Raw genomic sequence first — 21,446 nt, forward strand, 5'->3', positions numbered from 1 at the left:
ATAATTAATGTAACAAGAGACAGAAAGTCAGTAAGAAAATAGAAGATTTGAACTTTATATTTTGTCAAGCATTTTTGTTATTTTCAGAGGGGGTATTTATCTGACTTACCTCTTCTGTCATTACCAGAAGCTATACACTTTCCATTAAGAGAAGGACACAGCAACAATTCAACAGCTGTCAACACTAAATATCTCGGTCAAGCAAAGATATATTTTTTTTAATGCTTATTTATTTCTGAGAGAAAGAGTGAGACAAAGCGTGAGTGGGGGATGGCCAGAGAGAGGGAGACACAGAATCGGAAGCAGGCTCCAGGCTCCGAGCTGTCAGCACAGAGCCTGATGCGGGGCTCGAACTCACGGACCGCGAGATCATGACCTGAGCTGAAGTCGGACGCCCAACCGACTGAGCCACCCAGGCGCCCCAAGCAAAGATATTTCAAGATGAGAAAGATTTTAAAGCCTACTTGAAAGTGAGGGTAAAAAAAAAATGATATTGGCCAGGAGGATGATAAGCAGAGACTAAGTTCTCTCCACAAAGAAACAAACAAAACAAAACAACAAAAAAACAGAATGAACAGTAATAATTGGAGCTTAGCATTAGGAGGAAGGAAGAAAATTCTCTTTGGGAATGGAAATAAACTTTGGTGGAAAATAAGATGTTATAATAAAAAAATTGGAGTGGATTTGAAATCATCCTGAATCTTCCTTTTACTAACTCTACACTCTTGGACTAGTTATTGACATTTTGAATCTCAGGTTATGCTTCCATAAAATAAAATCATTCTATCTACCCCTATAAGGGTTAAATTTTTCTATAATAGGTTCTCAGAGCACTGTACCTATTTTCCTTCAAGCAATTTATTACTGAGTGTCTACACTGTGTTAGGAGCCCATACAATGGTGAACAAGAGAGACTAGGTAATCATTATCTTCCTAGAGTCTGGCATGCTTGGCAGATAGCAAATATTCAATATGTATTTCTTTTTTAAAATGTTTTTAATGTTTATTTATTTTTGAGACAGAGAGACAGAGCATGACCAGGGGAGGGTCAGAGAGAAAGGGAGACACAGAATCCAAAGCAGGCTCCAGGCTCTGAGCTGTCAGCACAGAGCCCGATGCGGGGCTCGAACCCATGAACCATGAGATTGTGATCTGAGCCAAAGTCGGACGCTTAACTGACTGAGCCACCCAGGCGCCCCTTAATAGATGTTTCTTAAAAGATGAGCTTATATGAAAACAAAACCCATAATGAGTGCAAAAGAATTCGATAAATGGTAATAAAATATGTTATTATTACCTTTTAAGTAGTGTTCTTCTACTTCTTTTTTTAAATGTTTATTTATTTTGAGAGAAAGTGTGAGCTGGTAAGGGGCAGAGAGAGACGGAGAGAGGGAATCCCAAGCAGGCTCAGTGCTGTCAGGGCAGAGCTGGATGGAGGGCTCCATTCCACGAACTGTGAGATGATGACCTGAGCCAAAATGAAGTTGGATGCTCAACTGACTGAGCCACCCAGGTGCCCCTTAAGTAGTGTTCTTGATGCAGAAATAAGTGCACCATGTTCCTTCATATAAGTATATTTCATTAGAGATCAAGACTGAAAAAAAAAATACATCATACTAAAGAAACATCCATTTAAAGTGAATTATTTAGGGGCACCTAAGTGGCTCAGTCAGTTAAATTCCAACTCTTGATTTACGGCCCAGGTCATGATTTCACAGTTCCTCAGCTGAAGCTCCACATTGGGCACTGCGCTGATAGTGCAGTGCCTGCTTGGGATTCTCTTTTTCTCTTTCTCTCTCTCTCTCTCTCTCTCTCTCTCTCAAAATAAGTAAATAAACATAAAAAAATAAAGATGAACTATTTAGAAAGTAATTTCAAAAACCAAAAATCATACGTTTAATGACAAAATTAAATATTCTATATGTTAAAAGTGCAAAAATATTTTTCCTCCATTTTATTTTCTATTACAAAAAATTAGATTTATGTATTGTCTATAAATAACTTCAAACTTATAAAAATAATTTAAACAGTGTACTATTAACAACTTTATACCTTTCATTTACATTTCCTAATTATTAACATTTTTGCTATATTTGTTTCCCTAATTATTAACAGTTTGCTACATTGAGTTCAGTGATTTGTAACACATCGCTACATTTGTTTTCTCCCGCAACCATTTGAAAGTAAATTGCAGATAGAAAGATACTTCTTCACGTCTAAGAACCTCAGCAAGTATCTTCTAAGGACTAAGACATTCAACATACCCACGATTTAACACTCCAGATATTTAATATTGGCACAATAACACAGTCTACTATATAAATTTCCCAACTGTCCCCAATTTCCCAATTGTTCATTTAGTAGCTTTTTTGATCCAGAACCCAAACAACAATCACTGACAAAATTTATCAAATCCCTTTAGTCTTATTTCCTACTTTTACTTTTAAGATACTGCTTTTTGAAGAATCTAGAGCTTTTATTTTGTTGAATGTCCCACAACTGTCTAATTGTTTTGTCACGATGAGATTCAGGTTAAACATTCTTGGCATTTGGGCAGGTGATGTGTCCTTCCCAAGTGCCTCAGATCAGAAGGCATAGATCTCCATTTTAAGATAATTTCATTATTAAAATTTTTTTAAAGACTTATTCACTTTAACTATCACATTAGCTTTTGCTTAGTACAACCCCTCTGTACAAGTACTCACAAAAGGTGGCAGCAGGGGAGGTTAGTGGGAAAGACACTGGAATGAGATCTTAGGTTTAGTGTCCATTTGGCCAATGATTAGCGGTGGGCACCTAGGTAACTTTCTTAAACTCTTTATTGAGAGAGAACTGAGAATTGTGCCAGATTTCTAAAGATCCTTTGAGTTCTAAAATTCTGTGACTGTGAATCAAGCTGTACGAGAGACAGAACTGGACTTGGAATCAGGAGACCTGGATTTGAGCACCGGTTCGGCCACATACCAGCTATGCGAACATGCACAAGCCATTTAATCTCCCTAAGCCTCGCATAGATTTCACCCCGCGGAATTCGGAAGGATTAAGAGGGTTGTTGCATGTCAAAGCGCATTATAGACTGGTAAGAACTACCCGAATGTCAAGTATTATTTTATGATGTCCAGTTTTTCTCCTTTTTGTTTAGTCAACCAGAGAAAAACATAAAGTGAGACAGACCTCGTCAATTTAAGTTTTAAAACCAGAAAATGCCAGTAAAAGTCCTTGTGCGTCATAATCAGTGTGTGGAATGTATAGAACAGTTTTATTCCACACCTGCTTATACTTTGATGATAAACACTGACTAAAGTTACAAAGAGGTACTCACTTGTACAGGCCGGTCCCTCCTAAGATGGTGATTGCTCTTGGGATCCCCAATTTGGCGGGGACTGTATGAGAATGGTCACGAGTACTTATAAACTAACTTCCTCACTCGGTGATCACTTTGGTGTTGAGCCCTCAGGTCCACCGGAGAGGACGGTAACCTGAGGCCAACGCAGAGGGGAAGTTGTCCTGATTTTCTAGTGAGTAGGGCAGCCCTGAAACAAACGAAGCCTCCCGGGGCTGAAGGCATGTTTCCTCCCGAGCCAGTTAGTGGGACCTGTCACCCAGGCCACCCTCAGAGCCCTCTATGTTCTTTATTTTCCAAAACTGCCCCGCGGTTTCTTTCCGGTCTTTTGATTGGAACTCGGGGAGCCTAGTTCTTTAGTGCACACTGGCCCCATTTTTTTCGATTATTCAGCAGGTCTGATAAAGTATCTCTCTGGAGGAGGTTCAGGGCGCGCACACGCCCCTCGGTCTGTGTTGAGTAACACGCGAACTATCTATGCCGCGAAGTGCCTGACACTATTGTTGCTCAAGTCTCCAGACGCTGCCAGAAAATGGCTAACGAAGAGGCGGGAGAACCGCGGCGCAGCGGACGTTGGTGCGGTTGGACGTGCCTGACCTCCCTGCCCACGCAAGGGGTCGCGCCGCCCAGGTGGCCGCGGCCGGCTCTGAGGAGCGCGCCGGACGCCGTCCCCTGCGCCAGTGCGCACGCGCGCCCGTCATCCGGGTGCTGGCTGCGGCTGCAGGTTGCGCTGGGGTGGCGGACAGGGGGCGGGGCCAGCGGCTCATTGTGCGCAGCGCTGCGCGGCGCCGGCGGCCGCTGAGGCCTGGGTCGAAGTTGGCGCTGCTGCCGCCGCCCTGCAGCCCACTCGCTGCCTCGGCAGCGCGCTGCTCTTCTAAAATGGCTGCCGCTACCGGTGCTGTGGCAGCCTCGGCCGCCTCGGGTCAGGCGGAAGGTAAAAAGATCACTGATCTGCGGGTCATCGATCTCAAGTCCGAGCTGAAGCGGCGGAACTTAGACATCACCGGAGTGAAGACCGTACTCGTCTCCCGACTCAAGCAGGTGAGGCCCGGCGAGGTCCGGGAAGGGGAGCTTAGGCCGCGCCTCGGAGCCCCCACTTCCGCCGCAGCCCCCGGCCGCCGGCAGCCGCCGGGACCCGCGGGGCGGCGCGGTGAAGAGGCCCCGGGCGGCGCCCGCGCGCGCGGGGAGGGTGAGGACCCTCCCGCGGCGCCCCCGCCCCCGCAAGCCGGGCTGGGCCTGCGAGGGACCCGCGAGGCGTCCGGGACCGGCCGTCGCAGCCGTGCGCGCCCCTGCCTCCTCCGGGACGTCCCCGCCAGGCTGCGAGGGCTGCGGACGGCCGGCGCGGCCTCCCAAGGGCGATCGTGGAGACCCGGGAGGCGCTCGGTCCCCAGTCTTTGGCGGTAGTGAGCGCGTGCATTTCTTGGCCTCGGAGGGACTGGTTACTTTGGTGACTTCTGCGAAGTTACCGTTTAATTGTGCCCAACCGTTTCCTCCCCATCTTGTGGGGGGAATTGGTAGTGGGAGTTGAGGGGTGGGTCAGAGAGAGGGTTTGTTTTTCGCTGGGTTTTCAGTTTTTGCATCAGAGCAGTAATCTGCTTTTTCATCCCTGATTATCTTTCTGGTTTGAGTGAGCGGTGGAATGGTAGTACAGGAGAAATAAGGCTGCATTATAGAAATTAGGAGAGCTCTTTTTAGTTATATACTTTCATAGCTAGCAACTTTTCTGCAGTTGAGAATGTTTAGACTTTTGTTCAGTATGATAATATGTGATATTTAATTATCTCGACTCGGTAGAATTTAAAACTCCATGTGATTTTGGTACCTAATGGTATTTCCCCGTGAAAGTTTCTCACACTCGTGTAGTTTAATTGCTCTTTTTTGAAGTCGGTTTATGAAATGACTGGCAATTCTAATGTCTTGAGGCTTGAGGTTTGCTAATTTTTTTTCGTTTTTATAAAATAAGTTTAGATAGATTGTGTAGCATATTAACTTCTCTTTCTAATGTAGGCTATTGAAGAGGAAGGAGGCGATCCAGATAATATTGAATTAACTGTTTCAACTGATACTCCAAACAAGAAACCAACCAAAGGCAAAGGTTGTTACGAGTTATGAACATATTTTAAAATATATTTTGGTTATATAACTTGCCTCTGCTCTTGTGCCACTTGCCCTGTTTATATAGTGCTACTCTTTGCTATTTCCCTCTGGCACTCTGCCTTCTTGGGTCAAGGAAGAAAAGTTACTGTTGCCAGGCTCTGGGTAACTTGTAGCCCTTAAGATTTGGCTGAAGCTGACCTGAAAGTGAGACCAGTTCTTTATTGCTTCCAAAAAATTACAAAGTCAAGTTTCATAATGTTTCTTCCTTCATAGTGTGAAGACCTGAAGAATAAAATGCAGTTTAATACATGTCTACCTTGCCCCACAATTGGCAGAGTATTGATGGAATTCCTTCCAAATCTTTCACCTTGACTCCTGCTGTTTTCTCTAATATATTAAAATTTTATAACCTTTATGTTTAGTATTTTGTTTGACATGGTGAACTTAATTTCCATTTATGCTATTATACATTTCTGATTTTCAGTGAAATTCAAAAAGACCTCACCAATCATACTAACAAGGTAGGGAAAAAATCCATGATTAATTAGCTTTAAAAAAAGTTTTAAATTATAGGGATATGTTAAAGATTTTAATTTTATAACTTTTAAATTAGGCTACAATATATTTCCAGGATATGATTTAATGAATAGGTAAAAAGTGGTTTTAAATTAACACTTTGATGATATAAATGGGACTTAGGTGTTTTAAAAATATTCTGGTAATTGAAATCTTCATTTGAATAATTACAAATTTCTGCCACCCTCCCATAAGGATAGTGGTAGAGGGTGGACATGATGTGGATATCTGGATCCAGGTACCTATTTACAAGCTCCATGTAGAGTATGTCATGGATAGCTGCAGAATTTTTAAAAATCTCACTTTCCTTATTGCTTTAAGCGATCCAAATACCACTCTATCTGCCTTGAACCAGATTGACTGTAACTAGAGTGAAATAATTTAACATTTGATCTTAAGCAATCTGTAGGTACTAGGACTGGATAGATCTTGACGCCATCTCACTATTTGAGTCTTCATATGTTTGCAAGAGTTCCCCTTTTGTGCCAAAGGAAATTGATAAAGGCTAAGGAGTATTTCCTGGGTAGGATGGGAATGACAGGTGGAAATGGAGTTTAGAGGAATAACACAGTTATCTTGAAGATCTGTGGCTTTTAATGTAACTGACACAGTGTATCACTTTGAGAGATACATTTCCCTGTGTTTAGAGAAACTTGTGCTGAGGAGCGTGTGCTGACAAACCAGCGGCTATTTCAAAATGAAGGATAAAAATTTTGGAAATAAAGTTTATCAGGAATTAACCATATATCTTATAGTGATTTTGATTCATGTCATTTATTTAGCACCTTGTGATAGTTTAACAGATGCCATGTATTAATCATAGTTCCACATTATTCAAGCTGATGATCGATTTTAGCATCTGAAGTAAACTGCATCTGATTTGTTCATTCTCACCTATTTTTAATTTCTCTGTGTATCTCTTTTTCAGTTATTAGGAATTTCATTCATCTAACCCTTAGAAATAATTTCAGAAGTATAAAATTTTAAGTTTTTCTTTTTTCTATATACAGTGTGTGTGTGTACATATGATCAATTCATTTTTTTTCCTTTATGTGGATTATTAGGATACTTGAACTTTAATTTTTCCATAACACTGTTGTGCAGGTGTCTTGGGGTCTTTAGTTAGAAGTTGTAACATTTAATCTTTTGTCTGTAGCAGGCTACTACTGAGTACTTAATGGGACTCATTCTAGAACATGCATGATAAATAGCTCTTATCTCCTTAAATTCCATTTATAATTGTACTAAAAATTCTATGAATTACAAAGACATAATGTAAATCCCAAACTAAGAACCTGGTTTGAATCAATGTGCAATTAAATGAAAGATGCCTATAAATAAGATTATTTTAAATTTTAAATTAAGTTTAAACATAATATTTTAAAAATTGAAATTTAAATATGGAAACTTAAAAATATCAATAACAATTTTAAAACCAAGAACTTGAGAAATTAAAGTGTTTTAATGTGGTGCCATTTTTTCAGTCTAATTGCTGAATTACTGCATTAAGTTCTTTTTTCCAAATCGTATTTCACTTAAAAATATCTAGCTTGAAAATAACTTCATTTTGGTCACACTACCTTTCTTCCTTCAGTGATGTGTTTCCTTTTTTTTTTTTTTTTTTAAATTGGAATTTTTACTAGATCATCTGTAAGGTTCTTTGAGTTCTGAAATTTAATGATTATATATAGCCAGGAGCCAGAAGAAAAATGCTTTCTGTTCAATTAAAATAGATGTATAAGGAAGGAAGAGTAGAGCTCATAGGTGCTCAATCATTGTAAATATTCTTTAGAACAGATTATTAGAAAAGGAAAACGAAGGGATTACTCAGAGGTAGTCATGTAGACATCAGCAAGATACAGCATATAATAGCTTGTCAGGGAAAAAAAATATTTCTCATGATCATCTTAAGGTAACAAATAAAAGTTCAAATGATGTTAAGAAAGCAAGAGATTAAGCTTAATGGACCTGGAAAATTATGTGAAATATTAAGCTTATTGTTATAAATGCAGGGTCGCTATTTCTTTAAAAAATTTTGTATGTTATAATGTTTCTGCTTAGGGGCACCTGGGTGGCTCAAACGTTCGACTTTGGCTCTGGTCATGGTCTCACGGATCATGAGTTCGAGCCCTGCGTCGGTCTCTGTGCTGACAGCTCAGAGCCTGGAGCCTGCTTTAGATTCTGTGTCTCCCTCTCTTTCTGCCCATCTCCCACTCATGCTCTGTCTGTGTTTCTCAAAAATGAATAAATGACCGGGCGCCTGGATGGCTCAGTCTGTTGAGCGTCCAACTTCGGCTCAGGTTATGATCTCACAGTTTGGGAGTTCGAGCCCCGCATCCGGCTCTGTGCTGACAGCTCAGAGCCTGGAGCTTGCTTCAGGTTCTGTGTCTCCCCCTCTCTCTGCCCCTCCCATGCTCTGTCTCTCTCTGTCTGTCTCTCTCTCTCAATAATAAATGTTAACAAAAATTTTTTTAAATGAATAAGTTAAAAAATTTTTTTAAAAATGTTTGTGTTTAGACAGAGGGAAGAGGGATCTGTATTCTTAACTGTATTTTAGAGTATTTAAAAAACGTAGTTATTGCAAGCATAAGCTTGTAATAAATTTTGATAATGTTATAGTTGGTTCTAATATTTATAAAATCTGTTTGCATGCAGTTAATATGGTGAAACAGTTTGTAGCTTATACTAATTCTCCCTTCTGAGTGTTTTTACATACAGCTCTCTTTGCTATGAACTTTTTACTAAGTAACATAGAAGAAAGCTTTACCGGGGAAATTTATTGTCCTATTATTTGGGTGTGTGTTAAGAAAGCAGTTAAACAGGTAGCGCTAACTCTTCATTAACTTGTTTTAGAGATTATAGTTTTAAGGTTTCTTTTGCTTTACTTAACAATGGCATATCGCATCCTTTTGATTTGCAACCCTTAGAGTCACCTCTGTACTGTAGCAGAAGTTATTTTATGTGGTTAATCAGTGTAGTATTCAGACGAATTGTATATAACGCAGTACTTATGATGAAACACACTTGCAATACGTGTAGTCTTAGTAAAGGTTCAAACTATTACGTGAAATCTGATTCTTTTTCCTCCTGTAGAGACAAGTATAATTTTGGGTTATAGGTTTATCCAAACACCTGATGCCTAATTTTGTGTGGAAACTACCACAGACAATGAGTTAGTTACATGTTTACTGTGTAAAGCTTTCTGAAATTTATGTCTGATAAGGATATAGTAAACTGCATAAAATATATTTAATATAATACAGTATTCTAATGTACTTTAATTCTTGCCTTTTTTTTTTTTAAACTTAGTTTGTTGGGTGTTAAGGAAACTAATCAGAACTGTGGCATTGACAAGGGCTTTGGGGACAGGATTGTCAAAAGGATAGCCTTTTGGATACCCACTAGGCTAGAAACTTTCTGAGGGTAAGGACATAGTCTTCATTTACATTAGTCTCTGTATACCTATCATAATGCTAGGCATATAATAGATACTCAGAAAATATTTGTTGGATGAATATTGACAGCCATATGATGGCTTTTTTAACTGCTTTTAGAAATGCTTATTTTGGTACTTACTTTAATTGTCTGTTTCTTTGTTGGAAGCATGTATGTCAGAGATTAATAGTGTGTTCCCTTCGAGAGGTACCTTTCCCAGTGGCAGTGGTGGCTCCCCCTTAAGCACTGACATGTAAAGTGTACTTACTCTTAGAACACATGAATCATTGCAACAGCCTTTTATTCCTTACCACTTTGTTGCTCTGTTGGAACTCCTCATAACTTTTGCTAGAATATTGTCCAGGCTTAGAAGTTGTGTATGTCATTTTTGCATCCGCAAGTCAGACCTTTTACCTCCGCCATTAGAACTTGCATTTTGTCTTACGCAGTTTATATGGTGGATTATGTTTATCATCAAAGCACTTGTGTACTTTTTCCAGCTGTTTTATTGTGTCAAACATGGTGTGTATCAAGGTAGGTAGAATTTTCTAGTTCTTTAAGACAGTGTGCTTCTTCCAAGTTAGTCCTCTTCTAGGCATTCTAAATTAGGGGCAGAGGGCTTCAGACTTTAACTCCTTTTTTGTGAACTCCTCTTTCATGAAAATAAAGTATTAGTTGTCCAGGAACTAGGGGAAAAAAATATTTATTACTAGTTGGTAGCGTCCAAAATGACTTTAACGAACAGGTTGAACAATGATTTAGGGTGTAAGGGTAGAATTCATGGGTTTATTTAATTGACTCTACTATAGTTCTCATGTATATATCATATAAAAGGGCCTCAAGGTTGTGCATTTCTAGGAGTTAACTGTTCTCATCCTGAATTCCACAGCCTAAGTTAGCCATCTATGGCAGATCTGGTACCCTGGAATAGTAGTTTGCAATATAGCTTTACAGTATTGTTTTCCTGATTATTAAAGTGAAGTAATGTTCATTTAAAAAAATTGAGTAATCTGGAGAAGTACTAAAAAGTGAAAATTGCCTATAATTCCACCACCCTGAAACTATCACAGGTGTTACTTGTTTATCCAAGGTGTGTGTGTACATGTACTCATAGATTTATGTTTACGGATTTTTTTTTCAACAACTAAAATAGGCTCACATCATACATGGTGTTTTGTTAAAGGCAGATAAAATTGAAATTTTCTCTAGTCTGGAGAACCTGAAAACAGTAGTCTTCCTCGTACATTCTTTTCATTCTACCTAGCTGCTTATTTATGCTCAGTCGTCCTAGGAACTATGTTAGAGTCATTTTGAGTTTTTAAAAATACAGATACCAGGCTCCTGCCTCCTCAGAGATTTGGTTTTGGCTGCTCTGTTGGGGGCATAGGCTTCATTATTTTCTAAAAGTTCCCCAGGTGATTCTCACACAGAGTTAAGAATGGCTGACTGATCTAGACTAGAGCTTGAAGCTTGGCACCATTCTCCTTTACCTCTTTCTGTTTGGCAGTTTTGTGTACTTTACATTTTCCAAAAAACTCCACACCATTTTATTTGATTCTGACAGCAGGAATTAGAGTTAGCCAGGAGTATTTTATTTTTATTGGTAGAATAGATAAGTAACCCATTAAAAATTGAGTTACATTTTTGCTGCCTTTTAAAATCTCTGTGCGCGTGTGCATTTTGTGTGTGTGTCTTTGTTTATAGTTTAGTTATCTATAGATGACAAAGTTGACAAATTTTTTAAACTATATATTTGGGGGCACCTGGCTGGCTCATTTGGTTAAGCTTCCGACTTTGGCTCAGGTCATGATCTCACAGTTTGTGAGTTCAAGCCCCACATCGGGCTCTGTGCTGACAGCTCAGAGCCTGGAGCCTGCTTTGGATTCTTTGCCTCCCTCTCCCTACCCCTCCCCCAATTTGTGGGTGTATATGTGGTCTCTCTCAAAAATAAATAAACAATGGGGCGCCTGGGTGGCTCAGTCGGTTGAGCGTCCGACTTCGGCTCAGGTCATGATCTCACACTCTGTGAGTTCGAGCCCCGCGTCGGGCGCTGTGCTGACGGTTCAGAGCCTGGAGCCTGCTTTGGATTCTGTGTTTCCCTCTCTCTCTGCCCCTCCCCTGCTCATGCTCTGTCTCTCTCTGCCTCTCGAAAATGAATAAACGTTAAAAAAAAAACTTAAAAAAAAAATAAACAAACATTAAAAAAATAAATAACATACTTTGGTGTTTTCTGGATTTATAATGAATAATTATCTGCAGATTAAAAAATATATAAAAAATGACCTATTGGATGGCTGCTATTAGGTCTTTTAGAAAAGTTTTATTACTAAAATATTAGTCTAATAGAAGAGATGTTAAAACATTGTATGCAATTGTATGCAAACAACACAAAGCATAGTCTGATTATTTTTAAATATTGCATGTGATTGGGGACAGGGTGTTGCTGGAAACATTCATGTTCAGTTTGGCTTATATTCTGATTTCCTCCCCTCTTAAATTGCAATTTTATGACTAACCATTTCTACATTTTATATTTTGTAAATGTTTATAGGGAAGAGTTGCTCAAGTCACAAAGTTTTTTGGCAAAATTACTTTAAACCTACTTATTGTGTGGAGTTTTTTGTTTTTGTTTTTGGAGGTGTTTCTGAACTTGAAAAGGAGAATTGCAAATCCTTATATGACCATTTTGCCTTTGGAGGAGAAAGCCAATTTATGACCCAGAATCCTTTATTCATAATTCTGAAATACAAAAGTTCTAAAAATTGGGTTTTTTTCCTTAAGTTTGGTGGCAAAAGTGAAGCTGTTTAAGGCCTTGATTTATTTATAGTCTTGATTTATCTTATTTGGCATGAATGTGCATGTATTTCATTGCACAAATATTTCTGTGATTGGTTGGGAGACCCTGTTCCAGAAGCCACTGGGAAATTTAGATTAATAAATTATATATATACATATATATGTATATATATACATTGTACTCTTCTAAAATCTGAAAATTCTGAATTATCCTTAATTATAAAATTTAAGATCTGTGGACCTATAAACATTTATGTTGCATAAATAAAGAGCTGTTTCTAGCGTCATCTTCCTTTGGTGTAAATATTTTTACTTTGCCATTTTATCCTAGACCCTAAAATCACACGAAGAATATTGCAGTGTTTTTATATGAAATTCTCTAATTCCAAAAATAGCCATGTGTTACTACTATGGATAATTTAAGATGTGATAAATTAATTTTACTTCTATTTGTATTTTGATATTCAGACTATCTTTACTGCTCAACTAATTTTCTAGTTTAGTTCCTCAAAGCATTAAAGTTAGGTTTCAGGGGTGACTGGCTGTCTCAGTCTGTAGAGCATGAGACTCTTGATCTTGGAGTTGTGAGTTTGAGCCCTACGTTGGATGTAGAGCTTACTTAATTTTTTTTTTTTTTTTTTTTTTTTTTTTTTTTTTTTTTTTTTTTTTTAATTTTAAACGGGCACCTGGTTGGTTCAGTCAGTGGAGTGTGGGACTCTTGATCTTGGCGTTGTGAGTTCCAGCGCTACATTGTGTGTAGAGATTGCTTAAAAATAAAATCTTAAAAAAAATATTAGGCTTCAATAACATTAAACTTTAAGTTAGCTCTCATCCTGGTCATACTACTTTCCTTTGCACCAGTTCCCATTTCTGTGGCACGTGCCTGAATCCTTGAAGGATTAAAGATTAGTTGATTAACTTGCTGTAGGAGTTTTGATAGCACAGGCTTAAATGAGAGAGCTATAAATGGTTACTGACTGTACAAAAAAGTGCCAAAAGTGATGTTGTTTATTGGAGTTTGAGGAGGATTTGGTTTTTCTTTTAAGTTACTTCTCATCTGTGACCTAAGTTAGGAATTCATAGAGGTACTTTGTAGCGTCATTGAAGTTGCGAATTTATAGGCCTTACTGACAGGATGGGTTTGCACATGTTTCTAGTTTGACTGGCCTGCCACCTCTTACCTTTTGTCCCCGTGAGAGCTGAATAGCAATCCAGACCTTGTTACATCCAATGTATGATTCACTCCATTATCAGTCAGGTAGCACATCTGCTCATTATATAACATTGTACTAGGTTCTGGGCTGGATGATGATCATCAGAGCTTATTAAAATGTGAGTTATATTTTATATGAGGAAAGGATGATACTTTTTTCAGTAAGGAAGAAATTACTGTATAGTTTCTAATTCAACATGTGTAAAGTAAGCCCAAAGTTACGAATTATGAAATCACTCAAAAGCTAGAGTGTAAAATTTCATGTTTTTTTTTAAATTTTGGAATTATCAAAGGTGTCTTTATGTAAAGTTTGTTCATTCTAAAGATACAGAACAAAAATGATGTCAGCTCATCTGTGAGACACCAACCAGAATTTTCTTATATTGTCTAAGAATTTAAAGGTCAGTTTCCCAAAATGGTAAAATTTCAGTTTTCTTAAACACCGTGTATCTATCAAATTATTGCTACGGTTTTATCACTGTATGTTTGAAAATCTTGTCCTTGTGGTTTTTATGTTTACAAGCTGATACATTAAATTTCTAGTGCTTTCATGTGATAGATCTGTTTAAAACAGTACGGGGTAGCAAAGTTGGGCCCTTTTGTGTACCTCTGCTTGTTGCCTATTTGTCATGCGGCATTTTAATGTGATACAGTAGACTTAAACATTTTATAGATGTGGCTTTGGGAGCCTCTCTTTATAAGACAAGAGATAATAGTATTAACGATAGGCACATTTGTAGCTACTCAAAGATCTAATGGCTTTGTGGGTTTTGAGAAGTGGGAATATAGGCCTAGGTTTAAATTGAAGCACTACCTTCACTAGCTTTGTAATCTGAATAATTTTTCAGCAATAGTTTCCTCTTTTATAGAATGGGGATAATAGTTTCAGAGTAGTTATGATGATAAATAAATACATTAATGTATACAAAACATTTATCCTGGTACTTGGACCATGGAAGCCACATAAGCAGGGATAGTGACTGCTGGTGTTATTTTTGTTGCCGTGGTGTAATTTGGTTTTCCTTTAAGTAAACTAAAGCAAGTGAAATTCACCACAGAATGTGCAAAGCATATGTAGTTTGTCATAATGCTGAAGGCTGCCGTTTTAAAGATGGTATCTTCAAACTGAGTTAATTAACCACTCCTTACTAGGATAATGTCTTTTAAGTAGGTCATAGTAAGATGTAGTGGAAAGAATTTAGGACTGGAAATGAGAAGCCTTGGCATCCTGTTCTGACAATGCTATTTACCAGCTTTGGGCAAGCTACTTAACCTCTCAGGCTCATTTTCTCTTTCATAATATTGTGATTACCTGCCCCATGTACCATACGGTGCTTAGAAAAATCAATTGAACTTTTTTTTTTCCCACATGCTTTGTAAATTGTAAAGCAGGTTATAATCATAAGGAGTAAATACTGTTTGCAAACGTTCTGAAGGAGTTCCCCCCAAAGCTCTACTCTGTAGATTACTTGGTGGTGTGTTTTGTGGTCCTCTATTTTTAAAAAGCTTTTTTTTCCCCAAAAGAAGCATCTTCAAGGTTTTTGTACTGCGGAACTTTATCAAGATGTGATGGAATGTAGTGAGCTCTTTCTCACCTCATACCATTTTCTTTTCCATGGGAGGAACATCTTCACTTATTTTTTTTTTTTTAAATATATTAATAGATGCTTTCTGACTAGCAGACTTTGTTGTCCTTTGTAGTAACTTCCATTTTTTTAAATGTTTATTGAGAGAGAGAGCGAGCATGCATGCATGTGACTGGGGGAGAGGCAGAGGCAGAGGGAGAGAGAATCCCAAGCAGGCTCCATGCCTGAAACTCTACACTCACATTGTTCATAACCTGAACCGAAATCAGGAGTCACTGACCAAGCCACCCAGGTGCTTCCCTTGTAGTAATGTCTAATTTCTATTTTCCCTAAAATACAAACACCAACATTGCAAATAGGAAGTGAATGGCACACAAGCTTCACACTTTGTCTTTTGAGTCACACAAGTCCTTAAGAGACAGGGACAAGCCCTCTTAGCCCTCTTTTACCTCAGTGGGTTAGAAGCACAAAAAGAAACCTCCACTCTTCAAAAAAATTTTTTTTTGACATTTTATTTTATTTTTCAGAGACAGAGCGAGACAGAGCACGAGTAGGGGAGGGGCAGAGAGGGGGAGACACAGAATCCAAAGCAGGCTCCAGGCTCCGAGCTGTCAGCACAGAGCCGAAAGCGGGGCTCAAAGTGTCATGACCGCCTGCTCATGACCCGAGCTGAGGTCGGCCACTCAACCGACTGAGCCACTCAGGCGCCCCCAAACCTCCACTCTTTTTTTTTTTTTTTTTTTTCAACGTTTTTTATTTATTTTTGGGACAGAGAGAGACAGAGCATGAACGGGGGAGGGGCAGAGAGAGAGGGAGACACAGAATCGGAAACAGGCTCCAGGCTCCGAGCCATCAGCCCAGAGCCTGACGCGGGGCTCGAACTCACGGACCGCGAGATCGTGACCTGGCTGAAGTCGGACGCTTAACCGACTGCGCCACCCAGGCGCCCCAAACCTCCACTCTTAATACTGTTTGCCACATACCTGGAAGGATCAGAATCTTGTTGCTTTTTTATCACTCCTTTGAGGAGAGGGTTTCGTATTGGAAGTACATGGAAGATAGGGGCTGTTGAGGAGACTAGGGAAAGGGAGGTACACTGACTTTTTTTACAGCTACCTTACCCCTAACCCTCTACCCTGGGGGTCACAGAAGCTTAAGATAGGTACATGGTAGTCCCTGTTTTAGGCAAAGGGAAAAGTTGATTAGTTGACCTCAGGAAAGAACATCCATTCAGATTTCAAAATAAATGCATTTTTAAAAAATTTAAATATTACAGTTCCAGCAGTTGTGTTTTTTTACACTATTTCTGATGCATGTGTTAGTAGGTTTTTATGGAGCAACCTGAAAATGTGAACTTCTGGCATTGGCTTGGGGGAAAATATGTATTTCTTTAAATGTGGAAAACATTTTTAAAGTTCCAACAACTGATTTGTAAAGTTTGAAGATGCGAGTTGGGTGGAGGAGACCTGTAGTCTCTCTGGAAGCTATTAGCAGTTTTCAGTCTGAAGGAGTTTCTCCTTGCCTTAATATTTGGTTTATATTTAGGCCTTTGGAAAAATACAAAACAAGCATAAAAGCAGTCCCTGTACTTAAGGAATTTCCTTTCTATAATAGTGAAGTAAGATGTATTTGAGAGTACCAGGCATATTTTATCAACTGATGGAGTGTAAGGTGTAGATTAAAGTATGAGTATTTTATTGCAGAGAAAGCTTGTTGAAGAATAGCACTAGGGATGGCTTTGTGGGGACATGAGCCTTGAACTTAACTATCAGATGTCTGGTGATAGACACAACACCGTCTTGAAGGGTGCTGCTACTTAATGGGAGAATTGAAGAGGAGAGTTTGAGTGGCATAAAGGAAAGTGTATTACGTATATCAAGTCAGTTAAGATGAAGAGTTCATGTTAGGATTATTTGTGCAGTTTGTTTTTGTGAAACAGCATGACATTCTCAAAGCTTTTTTGTTTGGGACAGCTATGAGCAGGTGGTTTATAAGCAGTTCGCATTAGTTTGGTCGATGATTTGGGAGTAGAGAGTGATACTGTGGGGTAAACTTTTCCAAATGTTTTTTGCTCTTAAAGTAATAAAATACTGGTTGTTAGCCCATTTTCCTTCTTTCGCAGGTAAAAAACAGGAAGCAGATGAGTTGAGTGGAGATGCTTCTGTGGAAGATGATGCTTTTGTCAAGGTAAAGTGTTAATTACTCAGGTTAAGATGTTTGTTTTGAGTGTAGTATTTTGCATGATGAATTCATGCAGTTTACTTGAATAATAGATGTATGTAGGTAAAATAAAGATAGAGACCTATGTAGTATTGTCAATCTCATCATAGTTGAAAAATACAATAACTGTCTTTAGTTGAATGAGACATAGGGCTAAAAATAATTTTTGTCCAGGTCTTTAAGTAGAAATCAAACATAGATGCCAGAGGAACAGCTACAGGATAATTGATATGTTAGTTCCTGGACAAAGTGCTGCAATGAAGGTATTGATAATTTATTTTTCATCTTCCCATTGCATTTAGCTTCTGTATAAAATATACAAACTAGCTTAAAGTAGTCCTTAAAATGGAGAGAAGATTGCTGATGTGTTGCTACTTAGGAAAGATCAAATTAAGAAATGTGTTTTGCCTTTTAAAGATAAATAAGCCAGTTTCTTTTGGCTAAAAATTAATGTATTTCAAAACTGACCAATCAGAAAAATAACGTATATAGTTTTAGCTGGAGTTGTGGCAGTTCTGTGTACTAAGTTATTTTTAATCACAGGGTTTTTTTTTTTTTCATGTGTGTGTGTGTGTGTGTGTGTGTGTGTGTGTGTGTGTGTTTACTAATGTGATCTGCTCCTTACTGATCATTAGGTCTTAAGTAGTGTGGCATTTGTAGGAATTATTTAATGACCATAATTCCTCTTAAATTATGTACGTTTATACCCCCATATATTCTGTTCTCTGTGTAGTTAGTCCATATGGTCATAACATCTCTGGATGTCTGTGTGCTCTACCGTGAAGTTAGCTTGTGTCCATTCACCTGGCCATCTCTTCCTACTGCTTAGCTCTCTCCCCTCCCCACGTTACAGGGACACACAGACCACAGAGTATACCACATGCCCTACACTTTGCACCTTGCACTTTGAGGGTATGCAGAGAGAAAGAAATTCATGGTGAGGATTTAACTTTGAAATCAGATAATTTTAGGAAATACTTGCCCAAGGAGCCATTAAAATTGATGATTGCATGCCTGTAACTAGCTTTTGTTTGAGCCTTTCAGAACTCTCCAGTCTCTGTATTCTGTTATTCTTGTGATACATCTTCCTTTAGGTTTGTTTCTTTGTTCTTATTTTCTCCAGGTATCTTCACTAGTGCGTGTATGACTGAGTAAAAACTATCCATAACCTGGAAAAACATTGTGGTTTAGTAAAAAACTTTTAATTTTCAAATATCTCTGTTTCAGCTCTTCAGTTCACAAAAATCTCACACTTGTTTGAACTGTTAGGAGATAGATATGTCCATTCAGCATAATAGTATTGTCTCATGTGCTGCAAAGGATAGCTTTGTGTTGTTATTAAGTGAACCTGGTCATAATGTCTAGAAGAACAGAAGAGCTTAAAAAAAAAGTCCTATTTAAATAAATCTTCAGTTCCTTCTTTGTACTTCTTTTTTCACTTTGGAAGTAACGGCATATATGATGTATTCGATTGAAATAAAGTGAATATGCTTATTTCTTAGAATTGGTAAATTTTAGAATTTATACAGTAGTGGTAAGTAAGTATTACCTATTGTCTAGACATGAATAATAGAGTAATTGCTTTCATTTACAAGTGAAGAGAATGGTCCATGTTGGCATTTCAGAATAAATAAAGTCCCCTGGGTGATTTCCCTTAGTCGATTCTCTTTTTTCTTTTCTTTTCTTTTCTTTTCTCTTTTCTTTTCTTTTCTCTTCTCTTCTCTTCTCTTCTCTTCTCTTCTCTTTTATTTTCTCTTTTTCTCTTCTCATTTCTTTTCTTTTTTCTTTTCTTTTCTTGCCTTTACCCCTGTTACATAATCATCTACTCCCATTTTCAGTCTCCAATGTTCCTCACTCATAGGTTGTGAGGTTGGTGAAACCTACTGCCCCAGAAACATCCTGCTCGCAATCACTCCACATTCTAATACAATCATATTGCTTTTCTTTGCCCATCTCCCTCAGAAATTTCTATTTCCTCACTGCAGTTCAGCTCTGAGTGATTGATAGTCATGCCACTGCACTTTTCCCCTTCTAACCCAGAAGCCTTTTCTAAAACCTGTTATATTTACCATAAGAATAGGAAAAGGGGAAGGGTGTTCATTGCTTTCAACCCTTTCTCTGCAGTTAAAGAGGAAACTAACTAGATTGCTACTTTTCTTTGTCTCTATTGAATTATTGTGAATCCATAAACTTTGAAGGTCAAACAGAATTCCTTAACAGAGACAACCCCAACCTGTGTTCCCTTGCCTATCTGGGATTGTGGCACAGTGATATATTTCAGAATAAATACATTTAATTATTTGCATTTTTCAAAAGCAGAATGTAGCAGTTGGGGTGCCTTATTATAAATTAGAAATAAATTTTGTTACAATATGTAAGACTTGCAGGGTCTTTGAAGTTAAATCAAACTGGCATATGGAGAAATCAAGTCATTTCTGTGAAGTCATATCTTCTAGGACAACTCCTGGGATGTGACTTGGTAAATATTAAATAACTGGAACTTGAAAGCATCTCCAGTAGCAATCCAGTTAGTGTGTACCTCAGTGTGAGAGATTTGGGGAGTTAGATGCATGGTTCAGTAACTTTGGTATTTGACCCCCTCTTTTTAAAGACACAGTAATTTAGTAAGGTAAAATGATTGAACTTTGACTTTGGGAATAAAGTCAAAGTATGGTAAAATTTAAAACATGTAGACACGTAAATTACCAAAAAGGTTTGGTGGATAGCCTACACTACTTTGCCTCTAGTTGTACCAAATTTTCTTACCATTAAAAGGACTGTGAATTGGAGAATCAAGAGGCACATGAACAAGATGGAAATGACGAGCTAAAGGACTCTGAAGAATTTGGTGAAAATGAAGAAGAAAATGTGCATTCCAAGGAGTTACTTTCTGCAGAAGAGAACCAGAGAGCTCATGAATTAATAGAGGCAGAAGCAATAGAAGATATAGAAAAAGAGGACATCGAAAGTCAGGTCTTTAGCCAGTTTTTTAAAAATGTGACACGGATAAATTAAGTAATAAATAATAAAAAGTATTTTTTCTAGTTCAATGTGGAAGTTTCAGAATTTTCAAAAATATCATTTTGAAGTTATTTATAAACCACCCAAAATCCTACCACCTAAGATGACCTTTTAAATTTTTGCTTGTCTTCCACATTTGTATATATTTTTATATAGTAGTTATCATGCCTTTAGTTGCTATTTATTCTACATGATGTTTTCATATAACCTACCATAATTTCATAATGCGTGTGCTATACTGTAACTTACTAGATTAATTTCTGTGTGTCAAATAGCCACTCCCTTAATTTGGACATTTACACATAAGTTGTTTTCTACCCCATTATGGATGAGTGTACCAGTTCATTCTGATGTTGCCAACAGTACTGGATGGTAGCTATTTTTTCTTTTGCTATTTTAGTAGATACAAAGGATTAATTTGCATTTCTTTGGTTATGAATGGTGGGTAATTCAAGTTTAATTTAAAGGCATATAATTTTAAAAGTATTTGATTGAAATAGACCATTTGTCTTGTTTTGAAGTATGTTAGTGTGTCTTAAAACCAATGGATTAAGGAGTCAGTACTGTTAATATTCATGCTTAGAATACTTCCATTCTACTTAGCCAAATAAATGAAGGGCTCAAGAGATTTTTGTAATCCTCTATCAGTGTGATTATTTTTATGTTGGAACAAAAAGTGTAGTCTGAATTATTAAGCATTGACTTAGTACCGACGGTATCATAGACACTGTGCAGAATACAAGGCAAGTGATAGTTGGGTATAGCATAAAAGCATTCTCATGTTACCCAGATATTTTGTAAAGCAAAGCTATTGTATACCCTTTTACTTAGGAAATTGAAGCTCAAGAAGGTGAAGATGATACCTTTCTAACAGCCCAAGTAAGTTTACATTTAGTCCTATGAATATGATATTGTGGGTGGAAGGGCTTGGAAAAGGAATCTTATTTTGACTTCATAATTCTCTAATTCATAAAACTGCTTTAAATTCAGTTTAAGTACTGGTATATACAAAATACTTAAAATTGGCAGCTGAAATTTCTGTTGCCACAAAGGTGATTGGAAGATATTATAACAAGGTTCTTACCATTTTCAGAATAAAAATAAAAATAGTCCATCCTTTCTGTTAAAAAAAAAAGAAACAAACTGAAAAACCTCTGGT

General features: G+C 37.9%; 2 protein-coding genes across 10 annotated transcripts in view; one reads left to right on the forward strand and one right to left on the reverse strand.

The window, feature by feature from the left end:
- The window catches only part of RNF111 (ring finger protein 111), a 126,695-nt gene extending 122,901 nt beyond the window's left edge, over positions 1 to 3,794 (reverse strand). The window contains exon 1 of the mRNA XM_078448658.2: positions 3,323 to 3,794. The gene's annotated coding sequence lies outside the window, so the exon portion shown is untranslated. The remainder of the gene's footprint in view (positions 1 to 3,322) is intronic.
- Positions 3,795 to 4,107: 313 nt separating this feature from the next.
- SLTM (SAFB like transcription modulator) overlaps positions 4,108 to 21,446 on the forward strand; it is an 81,683-nt gene continuing 64,344 nt past the window's right edge. For 4 of the 9 annotated variants that reach the window (XM_060621057.3, XM_060621054.3, XM_060621056.3 and 1 more), the window contains exons 1-5: positions 4,108 to 4,384; positions 5,351 to 5,438; positions 17,148 to 17,233; positions 20,042 to 20,239; positions 21,119 to 21,166. In XM_060621057.3, the coding sequence (XP_060477040.1) occupies positions 4,223 to 4,384; positions 5,351 to 5,438; positions 17,148 to 17,233; positions 20,042 to 20,239; positions 21,119 to 21,166 (582 nt within the window). In that variant the 5' untranslated portion in view covers positions 4,108 to 4,222. The remainder of the gene's footprint in view (positions 4,385 to 5,350; positions 5,439 to 17,147; positions 17,234 to 20,041; positions 20,240 to 21,118; positions 21,167 to 21,446) is intronic. The other 5 variants (XM_060621055.3, XM_060621058.3, XM_060621059.3 and 2 more) reach the window with 3 other exon arrangements.

Source organism: Panthera onca, chromosome B3 (genome assembly GCF_046562875.1).
Source record: "Panthera onca isolate mPanOnc1 chromosome B3, mPanOnc1 haplotype 2, whole genome shotgun sequence".
Classification (NCBI taxonomy): domain Eukaryota; kingdom Metazoa; phylum Chordata; class Mammalia; order Carnivora; family Felidae; genus Panthera; species Panthera onca.